The sequence below is a fragment of the Chanos chanos genome, chromosome 3 (assembly GCF_902362185.1).
Source record: "Chanos chanos chromosome 3, fChaCha1.1, whole genome shotgun sequence".
Classification (NCBI taxonomy): Eukaryota; Metazoa; Chordata; class Actinopteri; order Gonorynchiformes; family Chanidae; genus Chanos; species Chanos chanos.
Window position 1 is genome coordinate 41868951 of NC_044497.1, and position 19657 is coordinate 41888607.

Here is a 19657-nt window from a genome sequence, read left to right on the forward strand (position 1 = left end):
GTCATCAGGCACTGAGAATCCAGAGAATGTCAGTCACCCATCACTCACCTCTGAGTCTGCTCCCTGCATGTCCACATCAACCAGCCTTATATGTAAAAAATGGGTATGAAAATCCACATAAATATGAAAATCCATATATTCGGACACATCCTCATGCATATATACATAGAAGATATAAATGCTGATAAATCCATTAGAGCATGCCCACAAATACACTGTCACACCCATATGTACAGTGCCAACAAGAAATAACCAAGGGGTGAAAGCTGTATGTAATGAGAATAGAGGGTTGGGAATAAGCTCCTGAACCTTTGCTGGGTTGCAGTTTGATTCATTTGAATGAATGAACGAATGAATGAATAGAGGGCATATCTAACCGAACAAGAGTCAAAATGTTACCTTGGAGCAACAGTATTAGGTCTAACCTTATGGTCAAGTGTGAGTTTCCTCTGTGCCCAGAATCTTTCTTTAGGAGGAAATTGGATTTAGACCCTGTATTGAACAACACAGGACAATGTCAGCAAACATTCAGCTGCCTTTTGTTCCCCAGATCAGTCAATGAGTTCTCTCTCAGCACCTTGTTGCAAATAGAGCTGTTTCTTTATCACCTCTTTGTGCACTATTCTCTGAGTTGTCAAGTTGGCTCTTCAAAACATGGTGGAATCTGCACAGACTATTTCTGAACATGGGAATTTTGGCATTAAGCCTAATGCATTATTAAGTGAATTTGGGAAAGTTTCGTCTAACTTTTTTTTTTTTTTGTCTTTTTGTCATCGCAGTGCACTTCAGCAGATAGACCGGCGATGATTTCCATTCCTGGGCTGAACATCAATCACATGCCTCAAAAAATAGCGTATGAGAATAACAGTGCTGATGAGAGCAAGGGAGGGAGAGGTCTATTAACAAGAGGATATCACTCCTTCTTTCTTTTATTCTTCCTCTGGCACACAACCCAATTCATTCATTTATTCCCAAACACTTACTTGATATTCCGTTTCAAGCTCATTTCTTTGTGAGCACTCAGATATGTTACATGGGCTCCAGGTTTTAATTTCTCAGTGAAAATGTGTTCCGTTTTCATGCATTTTATTCACTTGACCACTGAAACAACTGTTCCTGCTTAGAGGTCTTTTTTGTTTTGTTTTGTTTTCAGCTAAAGCCTCAAAACATGCCTGAACTGTTCCAAGGATCATCATGCGCTTGTACGTATAAGAAAATCGCCCAACAAGGCATAACTTTGCTCAGAGTTTTCATTCTTTTGAATCTCTGTTTAAGCACATAAAGAAGAGTAACCATAACCAGTATCATCGTTACACTGACCTAGAGAACTCTTTTCTTGTCTTGCCACCCTTACTGTAAGACACAGTATAGTTTAATGAGCCATAAGACAGAGGTTTGGCACCGGCAGATTTACTTGCTAAGTAAAAGCAGAGGAGCAGTCAAAATTACAATGCAAACAAACAAACATGCAGTTATGTGAACCAGAAGGCCAAGTCAGTGAATTTACACAGCTAAAATAGAGCCAGACCCAAAGGAGAAAAAAAAAAAAATGAGAAGAGACTACAGTAGCACACACCAGGCCACACAGGATGGTAGCAGCAGTTCTCCTGAAGCACTCCTGCTTAACCCAAATCAAATATTTTTTTGTGTGTGTTTGAATTCTAATTTTGGCTGCTCCTTCTCAGTCACAGTGTGCTACTATTTTCCACTGACAGCCCTTTCTCTACATTTTCAATGTCCTCAACAGTGTTTACAGCCAATCCAGCCAAGTAAATGTCACAAACAAGACCCCCTGAGGACAGGCAAAGATAGCAAAAAAACTGTTATTTCCATCCAAAAAGTAACATATGGGAATATTATAAACTCTGTAGTATTACGTGTCCCCGAGTCTTTTGATATAGTTTATCAACAAGGCAGCAGAGTGACATAAATGACTTAAAATAAGATCAAATAAGTATGTAATGCTTGATTAAGAGTTAGTTTAACTGTTCAAAACTCGCTGTTAAAAATCAGCACAACCAACACTGTTACAAAGCAGGACCCTGCGCACATCCTATGTCGATCTCTTGTGATAGTTGTGCACTATTAGAAAGTGTCTGAGACTGCACAGCTACATGAGCATGTAGCCTCAGCAACCTCTTAAGAAATTCTTGTGAGTTCTCCACTTCATTCAGAAAATACTAACTACCTTGTTCCATCTTGTTAGGAGAGTCCACTCCTTTAGCTAAGCTCAAAGTGACACAGAACGCAGTGAATGGACAAGCCAGGCTTATCCAAAATCTTTCAGGGCTTGCTGAGGTAAACCAATTGTCCACCCAGGACACAAGGCTGAGCCTGCTGTCTCTCCTCATGTTCGAAGAGAGACTTATCATCTTATATTTAGCTTTGCTGGGTTGATGCAAAAAAAAAAAAAAACTACATACCTTCAACTGTAAAGACCAGACAGACATGGCCTGCATCTGGATTTCATCTTAGTCATGCTCACAAGTATCATCTGTTGGCTACAAGCTCTATTTTTTTATGTGTCTAACAATTACTGTTTATCTCTGTATACTCTGGGAGACAGGGAATGTGCTTGTGTTATCGTTATGATATCATGTTGCATTGAAAAGCTGTTGCTAGGGAAACTGCATCACAGAAGGTGCTAAAGGGTCCATTAATGGTTGTGTGAGCCGGGGATGTTTGGGCAGGTACAGCGAGTCTGGAGGAACTGTGGTGAACAGCTACAGCACTGTCCGCTCACATTCATTAATTTCATATCAGTTTGCTCAATGGGACACTTTGCAATTTCACACTATACATTTTCTGTGCAAATTCAAGTCTTCCAGGTGTCATTTATTAGTTTCAGTGACAGACACTGAAACCCAATGTGTTTGCAGACGGAAAGGAGAGGCTGAAATACGATTGTCTATTTAGCTGTCTTTTTTCCTTCTTCAAATATTTCACGAATGTATAGCTAAACTAAAACAACTGAAAACTATATACCAGTTTGATGAAACAAAATAGATAGTCAAAAGGTTATGATTGACTCTGCTGAACATGAACAATGTTGTTTTTGGATGCAACAATTGTATTAAATGTCTATGTGAGACAGAGTATGAAACCCTGCTGAAGGGTATTTAAAGGTAAAGCAAACAGGAACAGGTGGCAACAGTCTATCACCTCCATGCCTTCTCAAGGTCCTCTACTGCCCCCTGGTGACTTAAATATGCTGCACTATAAAACATAGCAGGGCAGGTGAGGCAAGCAGTTGCCTGAGTCTGCTAGGTTATACTGTCAAAGTAACACATACTGTGACAGACACAGAGACAAAGAAGGGGAAGGGTTAGACAAACAGCCAGGAGCCGGTCTCTGCACGCATGCAGGGAGCAATGAAGACATCGTTAATGTGCATCAGCTCCACTGAGCTCCGTCAGACACAAAAATGCAAACACCGTGGCCCAACACCATCTTGGCAGTGCCCCTAAAACAAACAAACAGACAATTCAACCTCCCCATACCCCACCTCTACTTCTACCTTTACCCAATTAAAAAGCCAAGGTTGCCATGAGGGCAAAAAAAAACCTAAGTGGGCTCTTGAGAGGAAACGGTTAGCTGCCGTCCATCACTCGAAACATCTCTGCGCCCACTAATTGGAGTGTGCAGAGCTGTTAAGCTGCTGCTTACATTAGCTCCATCTCAGTGGCAGACACACAGCCGGGGTGACAGTTAAAGCCCCATTAAAGGTGCACTCCAGATGGCTGCAGACAGCGGCAGCAACGTCTTAATCCTAAAAAACGTTCCAGTTCTCTCCAGCTCAGCGAGCCGCCAGGATCCTCTCGCTAATTGGAAGAGGGAAAGTGAAGGCAGTGGGCAGTCAGTGAAAAGGGGAGGGGGGGGGGGCAAGACAGAGGGAGAGAGAGTGAGAGAGAAAGAGAGAGGGAGTGAGATAGACAGACAGAGAGAGTGAGAGAGCCAGCCAGACAGAGAAAGAGAAAGAAAAAACGAAAAAACACACCTGGCAGTGAGGATGAGGGTTGGAGCATCCCATCATGGCACCTTTGTTCTCGAAGATCTGAAAGCCAGAAGAGTTTACTCAAAAAGAGGACACATCTCACACCACACAACAACACCAAACAAACACATCGGGTATATATACACAGACCACCCTGGCTACTGACTCTTTTTCAGCATTGTTGACCCTGCTAAAACAACTGTCGCAGCAATTACAGATTACTGCTGATGAATCTAACAAATACAGTCTTTATTCTATCCATATACCTAATGGCTCAGTAAACCATACACCGATATTTCAGTGTCTGTTTTGAAGTTGTTTACTGCATCTGCATTGTATAAATTTCCAATCATTTCCAGTCATTCAATCACACTGTTTAAACCTTGATTTGCATGTAAACCTGAACATTGAAATATACACACATGATAACAGCCAGACCCAGCGACACACGCATACATGTACAACACAAAGACACACCCTCAGAAAAAGAGACAAACACACAGTCACTGAAAAACACAGAGGCATGTACATACAAACGCCCACACACCACACAAATATGTAGAGGGGAAGTCTTCCTGTGGTGGACGCTTTAAGACTTCCCTATGCCTCCCATGAGGGTGATATTAAAGGATTTGCTCAGGCTTTGCCCTTGGCCACTCCGCTTGATAAATATTGACTTGTCTTAAGTCACTGCTCATCAGGGTGTGTAAATCTCTGGGGTGAGAGAACACGTGCTATGATGCGTTTAACAGAGATACGACAACAACCACCACCGCGCTTATCTGGACCTGACACGGACAGATACTCTAACTGGAATAATTACACTCTGTCTCCATAGATTTTTTCCTCTGACTAGTGTACACAGAAGCAACACTTCTCTGTCAAGACCTTTTTATGGCTGTGATGTAATAAGTGGGTATTAAGTGTTTGCATGTATTTATGGTGAAAAAAAGTCCTAAATATACTGGTCTATAAATAAGGATTCATATTTTTTGTGTACTCTTAAAATTTTTAACAAATTAACCAGAATTTCACTCTATTACAGCAGACACACTGAGTTTATTCTTTCTGCATGCTCTTAACAACCTCTAAAAATAATTTATTAGCATGTGCTCAGGTTGTGCTTCACTGACTGGCCAAACGTGCTGTTCCCCATATGAGAAATGGATGAATGTCATGTATATGGTTGTACGTATGAAATACTGGGTTTTGTAGGCATTTAATACAGTTCCAAGACTGCCCTGATCTACCATCCGGCTTAGTCTTCTTCATTAAGGGTCCTGAGACACTTTGAAATCCATCATCTTGGTAGTAATGTGCTCTGGGAGAGCAGAGGAACACATGTCAGTAATGCCCATCGATCACCATGGGCCAGGCTACCCGAGTCCTCACTGAACAGCCCTTTTCCCAATTGATCCAGTTAGTGATGATGAAGAGATCTGAGAAAAGCACAGCTACTAATAAAGTGCTCCTCAATACCGCCGCATTTGGATACAGGGGATTATGCAGTCTGGGTACATACTTGTCAGTCTAATTTTGTACACTCATGCCATTCTCTGGTTGCGTCATTATAATTCCCTGACAATTCACAGAAGTGATATGATATGAGGAGCTTATCAATGGTTTATAGTGTTTGAAAAAGACCAAACTATTTATTATTTCACAATAAATGCTACATTCTGAAGGTGTAATGGAATAAACCAAAAGACATTCATTCTCATTCTCTCTCTCTCTCACTCTCTCACCTGCACCCATGGGTAAGTGGGTCCGAGCTCTTCAATCAGCTCCACCCACTTGTCAATCACCTTGCGGATTTCACCAGGCTGCATCAGCGGGAGGGTGATATCAGACCAGGGGTGAAAGCACATGACTTTGCTACGGATCAATGGGAAAAGACCACACATGAAAACACTTCCATCTTCCACCTGTGCAAGCAGCAGCATCTATGGAGTTTACTCATAAATGGCCTCACCATTAAGTAAACTCCACACAGTCATTATGCAGTGTAGGCAGGCTCAGAGTGAAGTGAGATATCAAAGACTTGGCACAGATCTAAGGGAAAACGACATGCTATGCATTTTGAAAGAAATGAACACATCACCTCAGTCTCTATAAGTGCACCTCTCTTCTGCCACACGGCATGCTGAGAGATAATCACTCACTGTGCTTGTAAGCTCACACACAGACACCATGCTTTAAGTTCATGAGCAGTGCACAATCATCACTCAATCATTGTTAAATGTTTTGCTGAATCCCACTGCATGCCTTTCTGCCAGTGCTCGCCCAGGCAAGTTTACACATAAACACAGAGCTTCTGAAAAATCCAGTCAGGTCCCGCTCTTCTCCACGAGCCCCCTTGGAATCATACTGAGCAGCCCCAGTTTTGATGAGTTGACGCTGTATTTTAAAGCCTTATTTGGGACAAGGGTTGTGGTTTATGGATTGTACGCAACATAAGCCCTGTCCTTACCAGTTAGCAGTGACCAGCTAGAGAGTTTCTAGCTGAAAACAGTACTGGCCTCTGGTATATGTGAAGGAAATATACTGTTTATCAGCGGTGGATCTGATCCCTCCTTCACTTGGTCTGCTCACTACTTGACTGCACACACACAGCTCTGTTTCCCAGAATCCTGTAGCATTACAGTTTAACAAATCCATTCCTTAAAACTCTTGTAATGTCATTTCAAAGTAACACATACTGCAAGATTAGGTACAACAGGGACTTTCTGTGTGCAGCACTGAGGTTGGTCTCTGAATGTGGGCTTGATAATAGCCCTCTTTTTATTCATGAACAGGCTGGTTTAAAATGAGCATATTAATCCCAAAGAACTTGCTGGGTCTGGTTTATGCTCCCTCTGGTTAACAGCCCCACCTAGTGCTCATGTAAGATCATGCACATAAAGGACTTCTGCAAGGTAAGAGTATTTCATAAACGTATTTTGTCTAAACGGCTGAAAACTGAACATGGCCAAAGATTACAAATAAAAGAGACATAGAGTATAATTATTGCCAGGTTTCTGCAGCACATTATTTACTATTTATCATTGGATAAACGCTTTTAGTTTCAACATTTCATGTGTAGAACTACTTGATAAATGCTAGTTAGATGCACACCATCTTCAGAATCTATTTGAAGCCACAAATTTGACCTCATCATGGGACTGCATAGGAATACGCCTTATGGAGACTGATTTGATTAATCATCATGGAGTGCCAGCAGCTGGAATATGAAATTCTTTTATTACCTACAGACACTACAAGCTTCTGCTTCTACTCAAGGTCTCACCTCAGTGTGTGAGGAGACCCTTACTTCCGGACATCTGTGATCAATTACAGCACCGAGGACTAATCAGGCCAAGGAGAAGATTTTATCATCTGACACACAGAGGAGCAGCCCTTGGTGTCAGAGCTCATTTACAGCATTACTTTCATCAGTAGAGGAAATGAAAGCTCCTCACCAAACACCTCGGGCAGCTTTGGTCTGGAACAAGGGGTGGTGGTCAGAGCCTGAAAGAGACATACGACTAACTAGAGTGTCTGACATTCTTAACAATCAAGCAATAATATGTTTATATGAACCTGAGACACAGATGTATGTGTATAGTTATGCATCAAAGGTCACATGTTTATACCATAAATCTCTATGGGGAATAAGACTAATGACCTCACCAGGATCTGGAGCATCTGGTTGAAGAGCAGGAAAGTCATTTTCAAACACAAAGGTGCTGTCATACTCTGGATTCACCTGCAACAGACAACACTTGGCACTTCTCAAAGGGAAACTTCAGACAGATTAAGATATTTTATCAGTGTTTCTTTAGGAGGCAAACTGCTCTACTGGACCTCCACAGTCACATTGTTACACTGAAGAAAATTATTTCCGCGTATGACTAACATCATGATATCAGTTACTAAATCTGATTAACTACTTTACTGTGGTTCATGGTCAGCGAAGGCAAACTGAGCCAAAAATATCTGTCAAGCTGAAGACAACATTAAAAATACAGTAGTGATGTGAAATTGCTCAAAGCATTGTAAATCACTGAGGCAGAACAGAGGCAAGAGGAGGGGGAAAAATCTCAATTTCTTTTGCTTAGTCAGAACAGATTGCATAACAAATGCAGACACATCAGTTTCTGCAGTCTGAGCGCTTTCATTTGAACTCTTTAAAAAGCATTTTCTGTGTCCATAGCTGAAGCGTCGGTCTTTCAATAACATGCTGAAGCTTAGCGTGAAACACTTACTAAACAGGAACCTGTCACTCTAAGAGAAGGAGACATTGACAAATCACAGAATATGGGCTTAAAATATGCACTACTATGCTCTTTTCTGAAAATAGTGCCATACCTCTACCAAGTGAAAACAAGAGTAAGTATATTCTTAAAAGTTCATTCGTTGAGTGAAGAAACTTTCAAAAATGCCTTGGCTACTTTTGTAGCCACCCTTTGCAGTCATAATAAATGAATAAATAGAGGAATTAATGGTCAGTGGAAACATGTAGTCCTTTTGATCAGTCTCCATATCAAACCAGCCATGAACTAAAAAGGCCTACATCTCACATTAGCACATGGAAAAACAGCTAAATGAGTAAAGTACTAGTAAGTTGTCACAGAGTGGAAATGATGATAAAACATCTGATCTAACCAAAGGCCACTTCATTTGGAATATGGTTTTGGGTATGACTATGGAGGGCACTGATGGAATGTGTGATTCAAAGAAACACACACCTCGCCGTTGGCCCTCGTGCTGCCAGGACAGAGGGGGTTATTTGGGTCATGTCTTGGGATGTTGTCCTCGGAAGGTTTCTCAACCTGTCCTTTCCATGGTCGTTTCATCCGATGAGCCGAGACCAGCACCCAAGAGTCTCGCAGAGGATTGTATCGCATATGCTGGTGTTCTGATGTAGGGAAACAAACAACCAGGACAAAGTCAATGATTAAAGGGGGATAAAACCAATATAACACTGACAGTAACGCAAAGATTATTCTTACTTTGACAAGACTACATCACACACTCCTAAAGAGCACCAGATGAGTTTTAAGAACTGGTAACAGTGTAATGCAGAGGTCAAATAATGCAAGCAAGTAATCACTCTGTCAGTCTGTTTAAAATTTGGTTTTCCCTTGTTCTGGAAGGTTTCTGGTGAGTGCTGAACGGCTGATACAGAAGAGCAAAATGCTCCTGAGAACGCACTGGTGGATTCATACATCCATCATCACGTTAAATATTACTTTGTGGACGTGAACATACAGTGGCCAGTAACGAAGGAAAAGGATCTTGAGCAGCTGTTCTTGGACAATATGCAGAATAGTTGTTCACATGACCTGTCACGAGTCTATAGACTGTGACAGTGGAGTGTCTTTATGGCAAAGTTAATAAGAAAGACACAACATGAAAGGGATATTTGCATAAATGTATTCGTTATCAGACGGTATAGAGGAAGATTTCGCTGTACTGAATTATAGAAGTCAGGTATTCGTTTTCACTTTCAGGCACAGTATTGCTTTTGATACTTCACAGCAGTTTTGTTACTTTTGGAGTTAACGAAAGTAGTCGGTGGCAATGTCCATACTACTGCACATACTGTAACTGCCAACGACTTTACCTTTAGGATCGAACGTGGATTTCTTGTCGTTATCCATCTCAAAAAGTACAGTGGAAATCGCTTTGTCACAGTCTGAAGTCCAGTGACCCGACTGTTGAAATAAAATTCTATTTCCTATTCATCCCCTCACAATTTTGTGATTGGTTATAGCATAGCTGGCGTGGTGGAGAGCAGGCAAGGGGCAGTCTTTTTGGGAGGCAGGTAAATGTATTTTGTCCACTAGAACGCAGTCAACTCGAGAGCTCCTTTAATGTTTTTGCAGGGGCATTTCATAAAATAACATATTGTTGTAAATTCAGCGGTAATAAGGATTCCTTTAAATTTATAGGCTGTGTAACTCATTATATTTCGATAAAACTTCCCCGGCGAATTTCTGTAATATTACACTTTCGAAAACAACAGTACATTTGCGCATTGGTATACGATGATGATGTCCATGAAGTACATGTCTGCGCTGTTCTTCCGTAATAACATGACACTTAATTTCATTGGACAACGGTCCCGTTAGCTAGGCTGGTGATTGGCTTCTTAACGTGTCATATCTTACGTCACTACAAATGGCAATCTTGCAATTTGATGCTGTGCCCCTGTCTGAGCGGGTGAATGAAGTACTCTGATCTGTGTTTTAAGGAGTCGTTGACAGCTTGTTCGGTGTAGCTAGCTACATGGTCTTATTTTGTCTGGATTATAATGTCTTTAACTACAAAATTTTTAAAACTTGTGGTGGCGCTTGGTGTACTGGCGTTAGCAATACAATACTTAAAATATTGGATGGCAAATAAAAAGTATGTCTTTACAAAGGAAGATGTTGCTCTTCTGGCCAAGCAGTACGCAGGTAAGTGTATGGTTCAGTGTTGCAACTCAGTGGGAAATATAACGCATCACGTGTCATATACTTAACATAACACTTATCCAAGAGGAAAAATCGAAGTTCATTTCATTGCTGCCAGTTAGTTTTAGGATCTCCATTCAGTTTAGTTAAGTAGCTTCCTCAGAGTAGCTAACTTCGCTTCATTTGAGTTTACATTTAGCTTACTATTTTGTTCTCCTCAGAGATTTCAGCCATCTGTAGAGTTACGAGGCCAAATAGTTTCCTTGTAGCATAAATAATACGACTTTTTTATTTTGGCAAAGGGTTACAGTAAATGATTTGATGGTAGCAAGAAGTTAGTCAACTCAGACATTTTGGTTAGGGCACAAGTTATTTTGTTAACGTTCCATGCCCTTGCAAATTGATCGTTGTAAACCATTCTACTGCACACAAAGTCCCGCGAATCTTGAGACATTAATGTGGAATAACGAGTCGTCTGGTTGACTGAAATATTGGCAGGCCTTTAGCCTGTTAATTTAAAGATTAAAGAATCGTGATTTCAGGAACTCCTCCAACTGAACCTCTATCAGTTTCTTTAAGGACCCCACATATTTCCTTACCAGCATTCTCTGATTTTCTATCTTGATGTCTTTCAGGGCTGGACCATGAACAGGCATTCTCCAAAGTTGTGGTTGAGCTGCGGAAGCGATACCCAGGCCATATCTTGCCTGATGAAGACCTACAGTGGGTGTTTGTAAATGCTGGTGGATGGATGGGCTCCATGTGTCTACTCCATGCTTCTCTCTCAGAGTATGTGCTGCTGTTTGGAACTGCGGTGGACACTGGCGGACATTCAGGTGACATTTTTTGCTTAGGATTCAGGCTTCTGTCAGATATGCGAGAGGCAGTGGCTCTGTAACATCTTGTTTGTGCTGTAAAATGGTGAAAAACATGAGGTTTAAATCCTTGTTCTGGAGGGCAGATGTCATTCTAAACTTTCATTTCAATCAGACACAAAGCCTGGGGTTAAAGATAAATTATTATATCTGAAAGCATTCTAATTGTGTGTGACATTATTCATTTTGTGTGTCATTACTCAGTTAAGTCTTGTAAAATATAAGAGGCTGAAGCCTCTCAGGCAGATCTGGCCTAAAAGGATCTGTTCTTTCATTTTCAGCCTCTCATTTGACTATCTGTTTGTCTGTAACATTTCTGGCACGACCTCTGTAAAACTATGAAAATTATTTAACCCCTCAGGTCGATACTGGGCAGAAATATCAGACACCATTATCTCTGGAACCTTTAGACAGTGGAAGGAGGGAACAACTAAGAGTGAATTATACTACCCAGGTATGAAAATTTTGTATTGTCTCACCATCACATCATAAACATACGCAGTCTAATCTGTTGAAGAAACATGTACAAATTCATAACGTTAGTAACTTTACGACAATATAACAAAATGAAACTATATAGTTTATGTCATCTTTGTAAATACCTTTTGGCAGGTGACACGATAGTGCATGCGGTTGGAGAGGCTACATCAGTGCAGTGGACTGCAGGCACATGGATGGTGGAATATGGCAGAGGTTTTATACCCTCCACTCTGGGCTTTGCTCTGGCTGACACAGTGTTCAGCACTCAAGACTTTGTGACACTCTTCTACACTGTGCAGGTTTACCTGAAGGGAATGCTGCTGGAGGCCAATACTTTCCTCACAGAAGCTGGAGTTTTCTGAGCACCAGTCCAATCCCCACTGGCATATTTTCCAGTGAAATATTCTGCGAGGTATCTGAGCCACATTACCAAATGGTGGATAAGCAATTTGTTTGTTGATAGACATTTGAGAACTCACATGCTGTGATGATGGATCTTACCAGTGTAAAGCACTTGGCTTCTACTTTGCCAACACTGAAATGAGATATTTCTCCGCTGTGTTTAATGGAGGCAAGCAAAAGTTCTTTGTTATGCATTTCAAGCTCTTGCAGACCAGCATTAAAAATCACAGCTACAGAATACTTTCTAATGAAGTACCAACCTCTGTGACAAACTAGTATCTATGTGCACCCTCTCATTCTGAGGTGAAACGCTGGTGACTTGAATAACACTATGACTAAACTACAGCACAACTAAAACAAGGTATAAATTTGGTGTATGTTTGTGTGTGTGGTTACACAGAAATGCTACTCCAGCTGCAGTGCTCAGTGCTCATCTCTGCACCTTAATTCACATTGAATATGAATACTGTTCTGTATTTTTTTTTTTTTTTCAATTGGTCCAAAAATCTGCTCAGTAACTGTTAAAGTGAAAATGTTTTCTCCTTTTTTGTGTTTTATTTTTCTCAATTCAGTAGTTTCTTTATGGCTAGCAAAGCATCATCCAGTACTGTCACAAAAAGCCTCTGGATTTGTTTATATCAAAGTCCTGCATTCATCAGGTATTGGAATGGTCTCGTGAAAAGTCTTCGTATTAAAATCTGATATCTTGTATGGGCTTTTGTTTGTTTTGATTGCTTAGTTTCATTTTTAAAGGGTTGTAACTCATCAGTACTTCAGTGATATACAGGGGAAAAACATAAAACTCAAGTCATCAAATTCAAACATATTGCATAGTTGAGGTTCATGTTTTTGGAGTTTACTGAGCAGTAAATACTTTATTTAAAAGACAATTAAAAAAAAAAACAGTGAACATTCTTTTTCAAAATTATTTCATTTCAAGTGATCAATGTGTTGTTGGTATGTACAGTACCTTCTACCATGAGGTATTTCCAGGTCTCAATTTGTTCAAAAAAACTATCACCAATATCAAATCGTCTCGAGGCCAATCTCACTGACACTTTGTTATCATGCCATTTTAATAGTTTCAGTATGTGCCCCCACCCTCCCTTTACCAAAGAGTTCCTACCCTTTTCTCGCACAGACGTACTTTTTTGGCGACCAATGAATGGCTTGGTTTCCAAGCAGGGTGACATCTGCGTGTGCAACACAGGTTCATCTCAGGGTTCTACCAATTACGTTCGCTACTGCTCTTCGATGTACAATGGAGCTTTCATATCAAGCAATAAAAACGGCTAACCAGGCAAGGGAAGCGGTGAGTGTTGCTAGTTTGTCCGGTAAATGCAGATTAAACCTCACTCTGCCCTCAATAATGTGCGTCCTCCATCCCGCCCTAATGTGAATTTTTCGAAATAAATTGGCAACCCAACTAAGGGACAGCTTCGGCTTGTTAGCTTACTCACTTTGATCCTTGAACCAAACTTATTGAGATAACTGGTTAATACCGGTACGCAAACGGGATTTAATGAAAAATCGTTTGACAGAGAAATTGGGGCTATTGATAAGCTATATCGTTTCCAGACATTTTGCTAAGTTATTTGTTTTTTAAAAGTAAATTGGTTGATCTGCTAATCATGCGTCATTGGACACGGAGTCCCATGTTGCCTAGACAACCAGTCACATTACTCGTTTTCATCTGTGTGCAAAGATGTTTGGCGCCATCGTTTGGACTGGCCTGATCTGTACATCGTTCTTGCTTTTATTTGAGTGATACATAAGGGGAGCGGTAAGAGAGAAATTGGATCATTTATGTTAAATGCAATACTTGCCTCCTAAAAACAGCTTTTCTATCTAGGATGAGATGAGGACAGAGACTAGAAGAAGAAATTTGCTTGTGTTGATATTTCACCATTTAATGGAGGAAGGGTAAGAATTCTCAGCACTCAGTGTCCGTGACGTATGTTTACAATCACTCGAATTCTTGATAAATAAATGCAAATTTGACCAGAGTACTGTTTTTCTTGCAACTTTTTCCCAAACATCATAGGTACATGGATGCTGCAAGTGCTCTGGAACAGGAGACCAATTTTAGTTTGCGAAGGTTTGAAGTGTGTGATAATGTGGACTTGGATACAGTGCTCATGGAGTACGAGAGTTATTACTTCATTAAGTTTCAGAAATATCCAAAAATAACAAAGAAACTACCAGAGGCAGGTAACATGAATATAACTCCCATTTCCTCTTCTTCCTCTTCTTCTTCTTCCTCTTCTGTTCTAGTATGTTTTTAAAAGTTATTGACTAACAGCTGTTCCACTATTTCACACACTCTATTCTCTGCTCTCTTTTTACTCAGGAGAGAGACTTGCAAAAAGTTGTGGTAAAAAGAGGTGAGCATATATTAAGTATAAAGCCTGTAAACAAAGCCCTCTTTCTGGATGCTGGAACTAGGAAGGATGGTATTCTAACTGTGCTAACCCAACACACTATAATCTTATTTTCAGAAATGTTTAAGATTCTGGTAAGTTTTGTATGAAGCTGGATCACTAGTTTGTGTCACCTGAAACGTTTAAGTGGAAGCATTACCATCTACACACAAAGCACATCAAGCATCCATTTCCTTTGCATTGTTCATTGTAAATGTATGTGTTCTGTGTGCTAAAGGACCCCATGTGTGACCCAGACACTGCCCAGAATACACTCCACTCAGCAGCTCAACTGCAGAAGTGGTGTCAAAAGAACAGAGTCTAAGGTGACTGCGAGAGACTCCAGTAAAGCTGGCAATGTAAGTTTTCTCTCATTTCTACTTGACAGAATGTGAAACCAAGTCAAACTTGATCATTTCACGGGGTAGAGTTCAGCAGTGTTGTGGGTAAATTAGCAATTAAATCATGGTTGCATGGTTACATGTCAATTATAGGAGAATGGCCGCTTATCACCATCTGAAACAACAGAGTTTGGCCTCAATGTATCCCCAATCATCAGGAATGGACAGGGTGAGGGAACACAAATAAAGAAGGTAAGTGTGTATATAACAGCTGATCAAAGGATCCACAGGAATGGAGCTTACAAGTTACTAACCTGTGTTCTTGGTGTCATGCCTAGCACTTCTCGATTGTTGAAATCAGTGCTCATCGAGCTTTTTAATTATACTTCTTTAAAGTCAAAGTAACATAGGAATTTGATATTTGGTCTGTTCCCTTGAAGTGTCCTCCAGTAGACTATCGAAATCTCATCCAGGAGACCATCAAAGGAGCTTCTAATGAAGCTGGGCTGAACAGCTTGTCCTGCAATGCAGACCCCTCTGTAAGTTACCTGCTTGATTATGCAGCTGTTAACTCAAAGGCTTGTGTACTGAGACTGTATATTGTCAGGATTACTCTGTGTACAGCTTTCCAAAAGAACAGAAGAACAGCTGTTCATTAAAAGCAACAAACAATGCTCAAATGTGTTTTCAGGATGAGGTTAGCTGAGAATTCTTCCCCTCTCTCTCTCTTGTTCTGTTTTCACTGCCCACAGGAACGCCTTCTTAAACCCATCAGTGCCATCACTGGGGTGAATAATGAGATGAGGGAGCTAATGGCTATTATTAGCAGGGTGAGTGATGTTTACTGGAACTCTTCCTTTTCCAGAATGAAAAATAAGTATGTAAGAACCTTTAAGCAAAATGCTTTCAGTCAGTTACATTATCTGAACACTGGAGAGCAGTGAAGAGCCATCCTCTTTATCCTTAAAAAGCGCCTCTGAAAACACATCAGTGTGTGTGTGTGTGTGTGTGTGTGTGTGTGGGTCTGTGTGTCAGTGAGGAGGCACACATACAGAGACAACATAGATGGTGTATTAATGAAGCTCTGTGTGCTATCTCTCTCCCTGTCTCCTCCTAAAGGATATCTATTTACACAACCCCAACGTGCGCTGGGACGACATTATAGGCCTGGAGGCTGCCAAGCGATTAGTCAAAGAGGCTGTCGTCTACCCCATTAAGGTGCTGGTTGCTAAACATTGTGGTATTTCTCAAGCCGCCGCTCGCCTTCGATTCTGAATATATCTCTACTAAAGGGGAGCGGAAACAAAGCCCAGGTTATTTCTTAAAGTGACATTAAATCCATACCTGAATACCACCCAATCTGGCCCTCATCGCCCTTCCCGCGTCCCCTGTTTACTACGGTAATGACAACAAATATGTGTTGAGGTCCTGACACAGAAAACATAAGCATTGTTTTGTCTTTCCTATTGAGTCTAGGGAACTTAGCAGTTTATTTGGAGCAGTGAAGCTGAAGACATTTCTGTTACTTTCTGTACCCTTTATGGCATTGGATTTTGACTTTTTATTCCATCAGACAGTGGTTGTATTGACGTGTCACAGGTTGCTAAGATGACCTCACCCCACCAAAGACCTATTAGTCCAGGATTATCTAAGCATTCAGCAGCTCAGTGATTAGATGTCAATGCAGAGTATTTATTGCTTAATTTTATACAGTTTCTACATAAGAAACAGATGACCATTGCCAGCCAAAGCACTCAATAGGTCCATCAATGCAGTACCCACATCACAAATCTATATGTCACAAACTGTTCTCCTAACATGTGTGGAATGAAATGCTCATAGTGTAACTTCTCACTCTTCTGTCCACAGTACCCCCAGCTCTTCACAGGCATTCTTTCTCCTTGGAAAGGCTTGCTGTTGTATGGGCCACCAGGTCAGTGTTGATCATCGACATGCTTTGCCTTTATGAAGGTATTCAAGTCAAGAAACATTTACTGCATCGCTCTAATGCATATCATCATCCATTTATAAAGCTGAGTGGCACACACACATAGCCAATAGTGAGACTCAATCATTATGCCTCAGTCAGCTGCTGAACCCAGCTGCTCTGTTCTTTTCTTTTCCGTTTTTAATTCCTTCCTTATCCTCCCTTCCTCTTCATTCCTTTCCAGTATGTATTTATCCATGGTTTAGTGTCTCACACAACCTCTTACTTTCAGCAGACTTCTTTAATTATTGTTTTGTACTTCAACCCAAATATTTACTGTCCTCTACCTCGATATCTCTCAGGAACAGGCAAGACTATGCTTGCCAAAGCTGTAGCCACTGAGTGCAACACTACATTTTTCAACATCTCAGCATCCAGCATTGTCAGCAAGTGGAGAGGAGACTCAGAGAAGCTGGTCCGAGTAAGTGGCTCCTGTCGTCCCTCCACACTACATCACCATGTATGTAGTAGGAAATGAACCCACTATTAAAACTGTAGGTGCAGTTAGTACAATTACTATCAAAGGAATTGTATATTTATATGCTGAAGGGCTTGACAAGACGAAGTATAATCGACATTAAGATGCTCAATGTATTTGGACAAAAAGGATTACTTTTTTTTTTTTTCATTAGCTTATAGCTTGTTTTTGCAATGCTTCACCGGGAGCATACTTAAAAAATAACTAAGACGGAAGAGAAATGATGTGTGTGAAAGTCTGAGTGTATTTTCTCCTCCTCAGGTTCTGTTTGAGCTAGCCCGTCATCACGCCCCATCCACCATCTTCCTAGACGAACTGGAGTCAGTGATGGGTCACAGAGGCTTTGGTAAAAGGTAGGGCCAAAGTTTTTAATCGGGTAACGTTGTTTCGATTGGTCAGTTTTTAAGAAACTGAAAGTTTCCTAAGAAACTTAGAATTATGTGTTGTTTTATTGTATGGAATCCATTAAAGCCTGTGGTTCTGAGTGTCCGTCTCAAATAATCTTTAAATGTTTACAGAGAAATGTGGGTTCTATAATATAAACTATGGGGATTCAGTTTGATGAGAGTCTACTCTTTACTGACTGTCTTGTCCCAGTGGTGAACATGAGGGCAGTAGGAGGATGAAGACCGAGCTCCTTATTCAGATGGACGGCCTGTCACGCTCCGATGACCTCGTGTTTGTGCTGGCAGCTTCAAATTTGCCCTGGTTAGTTCTACACTCTATACACTCTATTCTCATTGGCCACTTTCATGTCTGATGCGTGTCAGGGTTCTAGAATCTATGCGTGTGTGTGTGTGTATATATATATATATATATATATATATATATATATATATATAAACAAACTCACATACACATGCTCTCTTCCTCAGGGAGTTGGATCATGCCATGCTGAGACGCCTGGAAAAGAGGATCCTAGTTGGCCTTCCCTCTGCACCTGCCAGGGAGGCAATGATCTGCCATTGGCTGCCTCCTCTCAGCCACACAGGAGGAGTAGAGCTGCGTACTGAGCTGGCCTATGACGTGCTGGCGAAGGTGAGTGAGACAGACTGGACCTCCAGTGCATTCTGTGGCCTAATAAGACAAACTGATACGGCAGTACAATTTTCACTTTGATTTTTTTAAGGAAACCGAGGGCTACTCCGGGTCAGACATTAAGCTGGTGTGCAAGGAGGCTGCAATGCGCCCTGTTCGGAAAATATTTGATGCCCTTGAGAATCACGAAGAGGGTAAGAAGAATTTAATACTTCTTTTCCCTTATATACTTACCTGCTGTAGTAGCACATTCACATTGGCCAAATCAGTAAAACGTCAAATTTTTATGAGGGAGAAAAATCCACCTATCTACCTACAGTTTCTCTGCACAAGGATGTTTAATGCACAACACTACAGAGTCTGTCAAGACACCCTATAGCTACAGTAAATCACATCTCTTCACAGGTAACCCAGACATGCCTGTGATTGAACTAGAAACGGTGACCACTACAGATTTTTTGGAGGTGATCACTCATACCAAACCTTCTGCCAGGACTTTGACTGATAAATACGCTGCCTGGGAGAGAGAGTACGAGTCTGTGTGAGTCAGCAGCATGCTCTGGCATTTTTCAAAGACTCCAAACTGCACTCTATGCAATCTCTTCTTATTAACTCTACTGAGCATTCTCAACCAGTTACCTTGACGGCCAATAAATTGTACTGTAAACTTTCAAGAGGACAGAAGGCTCAGCTTAAATAAATAAGACATCAATCCTCCACCTTTTTCAGAAAAAAAATATTGTAATGTATCTGTTAAAAAAAAAACTTATTTCTTGATAGACTTTTTAAAATATTTTTTGTTGTATTTCTTTTTTGTGTTTTTATTTTTCTATTTTTGCATGTGTGGCAAGTCATACGTAGTCATAAATGCGTATAAAAAAACAAAATTGCAACCGAAAATTGTAACCCATTTACACACACATTTATTTGTCTGTGATTCATCATACTATAACTTGCAACATTAAAAAAAGGAAACATAATTTAGAGAAGTAAAGTATCTGAGACAAGGCACAGCCACATGGAATCTGCATTTCTTGCATGAATGATATGTGCATAGACAGAGGCAACACAAGAGGAGTGTCAGTCAATATACACAGTCTCTGAAACAGCCCGTGACCTGGACAGAGTTATTTACCATCAGCCTTCACAGCAGTAACTTAAAATACTTAACAACAGGGTGCTGTTTAAGAATTTGACAGTGCTCT

General features: G+C 40.7%; 3 protein-coding genes across 4 annotated transcripts in view; 2 read left to right on the plus strand and 1 right to left on the minus strand.

Annotated features, from left to right (window-relative positions):
* Positions 1-9706, minus strand: part of galt (galactose-1-phosphate uridylyltransferase) — a 46585-nt gene extending 36879 nt beyond the window's left edge. For both annotated transcript variants that reach the window (XM_030768467.1, XM_030768468.1), the window contains exons 1-6: positions 9600-9706; positions 8722-8891; positions 7664-7739; positions 7453-7501; positions 5740-5869; positions 3998-4054 (exon numbers count right to left, since the gene is read on the minus strand). In XM_030768467.1, coding sequence (XP_030624327.1) covers positions 3998-4054; positions 5740-5869; positions 7453-7501; positions 7664-7739; positions 8722-8891; positions 9600-9636 — 519 coding nt within the window. In that variant the 5' untranslated portion in view covers positions 9637-9706. The remainder of the gene's footprint in view (positions 1-3997; positions 4055-5739; positions 5870-7452; positions 7502-7663; positions 7740-8721; positions 8892-9599) is intronic.
* Positions 9707-10208: 502 nt separating this feature from the next.
* Positions 10209-12897, plus strand: sigmar1 (sigma non-opioid intracellular receptor 1). The gene is made up of 4 exons (XM_030768986.1): positions 10209-10434; positions 11067-11267; positions 11668-11760; positions 11919-12897. Exons 1-4 carry the CDS (start codon positions 10290-10292, stop codon positions 12146-12148), a joined length of 669 nt encoding a protein of 222 aa, XP_030624846.1. The 5' UTR covers positions 10209-10289; the 3' UTR covers positions 12149-12897.
* Positions 12898-13446: 549 nt separating this feature from the next.
* Positions 13447-18997, plus strand: katnal2 (katanin p60 subunit A-like 2). The gene is made up of 16 exons (XM_030769699.1): positions 13447-13500; positions 14041-14111; positions 14233-14399; positions 14539-14572; positions 14847-14967; positions 15103-15201; positions 15390-15488; positions 15702-15779; positions 16069-16167; positions 16819-16882; positions 17239-17357; positions 17676-17767; positions 18012-18122; positions 18290-18452; positions 18544-18646; positions 18858-18997. The coding sequence occupies exons 1-16, from the start codon at positions 13450-13452 to the stop codon at positions 18995-18997; spliced, it is 1611 nt and encodes a 536-aa protein (XP_030625559.1). The 5' UTR covers positions 13447-13449.
* Positions 18998-19657: the final 660 nt, after the last annotated feature.

What these genes read in the sequence shown, in the direction of transcription:
- sigmar1 (XM_030768986.1), top strand. Translation starts at nt 10,290, where the DNA reads ATGTCTTTAACTACAAAATTTTTAAAACTTGTGGTGGCGCTTGGTGTA. An exon ending in TCTGGCCAAGCAGTACGCAG is followed by an intron (nt 10,435 to 11,066) that starts GTAAGTGTATGG and finishes GATGTCTTTCAG; the next exon opens with GGCTGGACCATGAACAGGCA. An exon ending in GGACACTGGCGGACATTCAG is followed by an intron (nt 11,268 to 11,667) that starts GTGACATTTTTT and finishes TTAACCCCTCAG; the next exon opens with GTCGATACTGGGCAGAAATA.
- katnal2 (XM_030769699.1), top strand. Translation starts at nt 13,450, where the DNA reads ATGGAGCTTTCATATCAAGCAATAAAAACGGCTAACCAGGCAAGGGAA. An exon ending in AAAGAAACTACCAGAGGCAG is followed by an intron (nt 14,400 to 14,538) that starts GTAACATGAATA and finishes CTTTTTACTCAG; the next exon opens with GAGAGAGACTTGCAAAAAGT. An exon ending in ACTCCAGTAAAGCTGGCAAT is followed by an intron (nt 14,968 to 15,102) that starts GTAAGTTTTCTC and finishes TGTCAATTATAG; the next exon opens with GAGAATGGCCGCTTATCACC.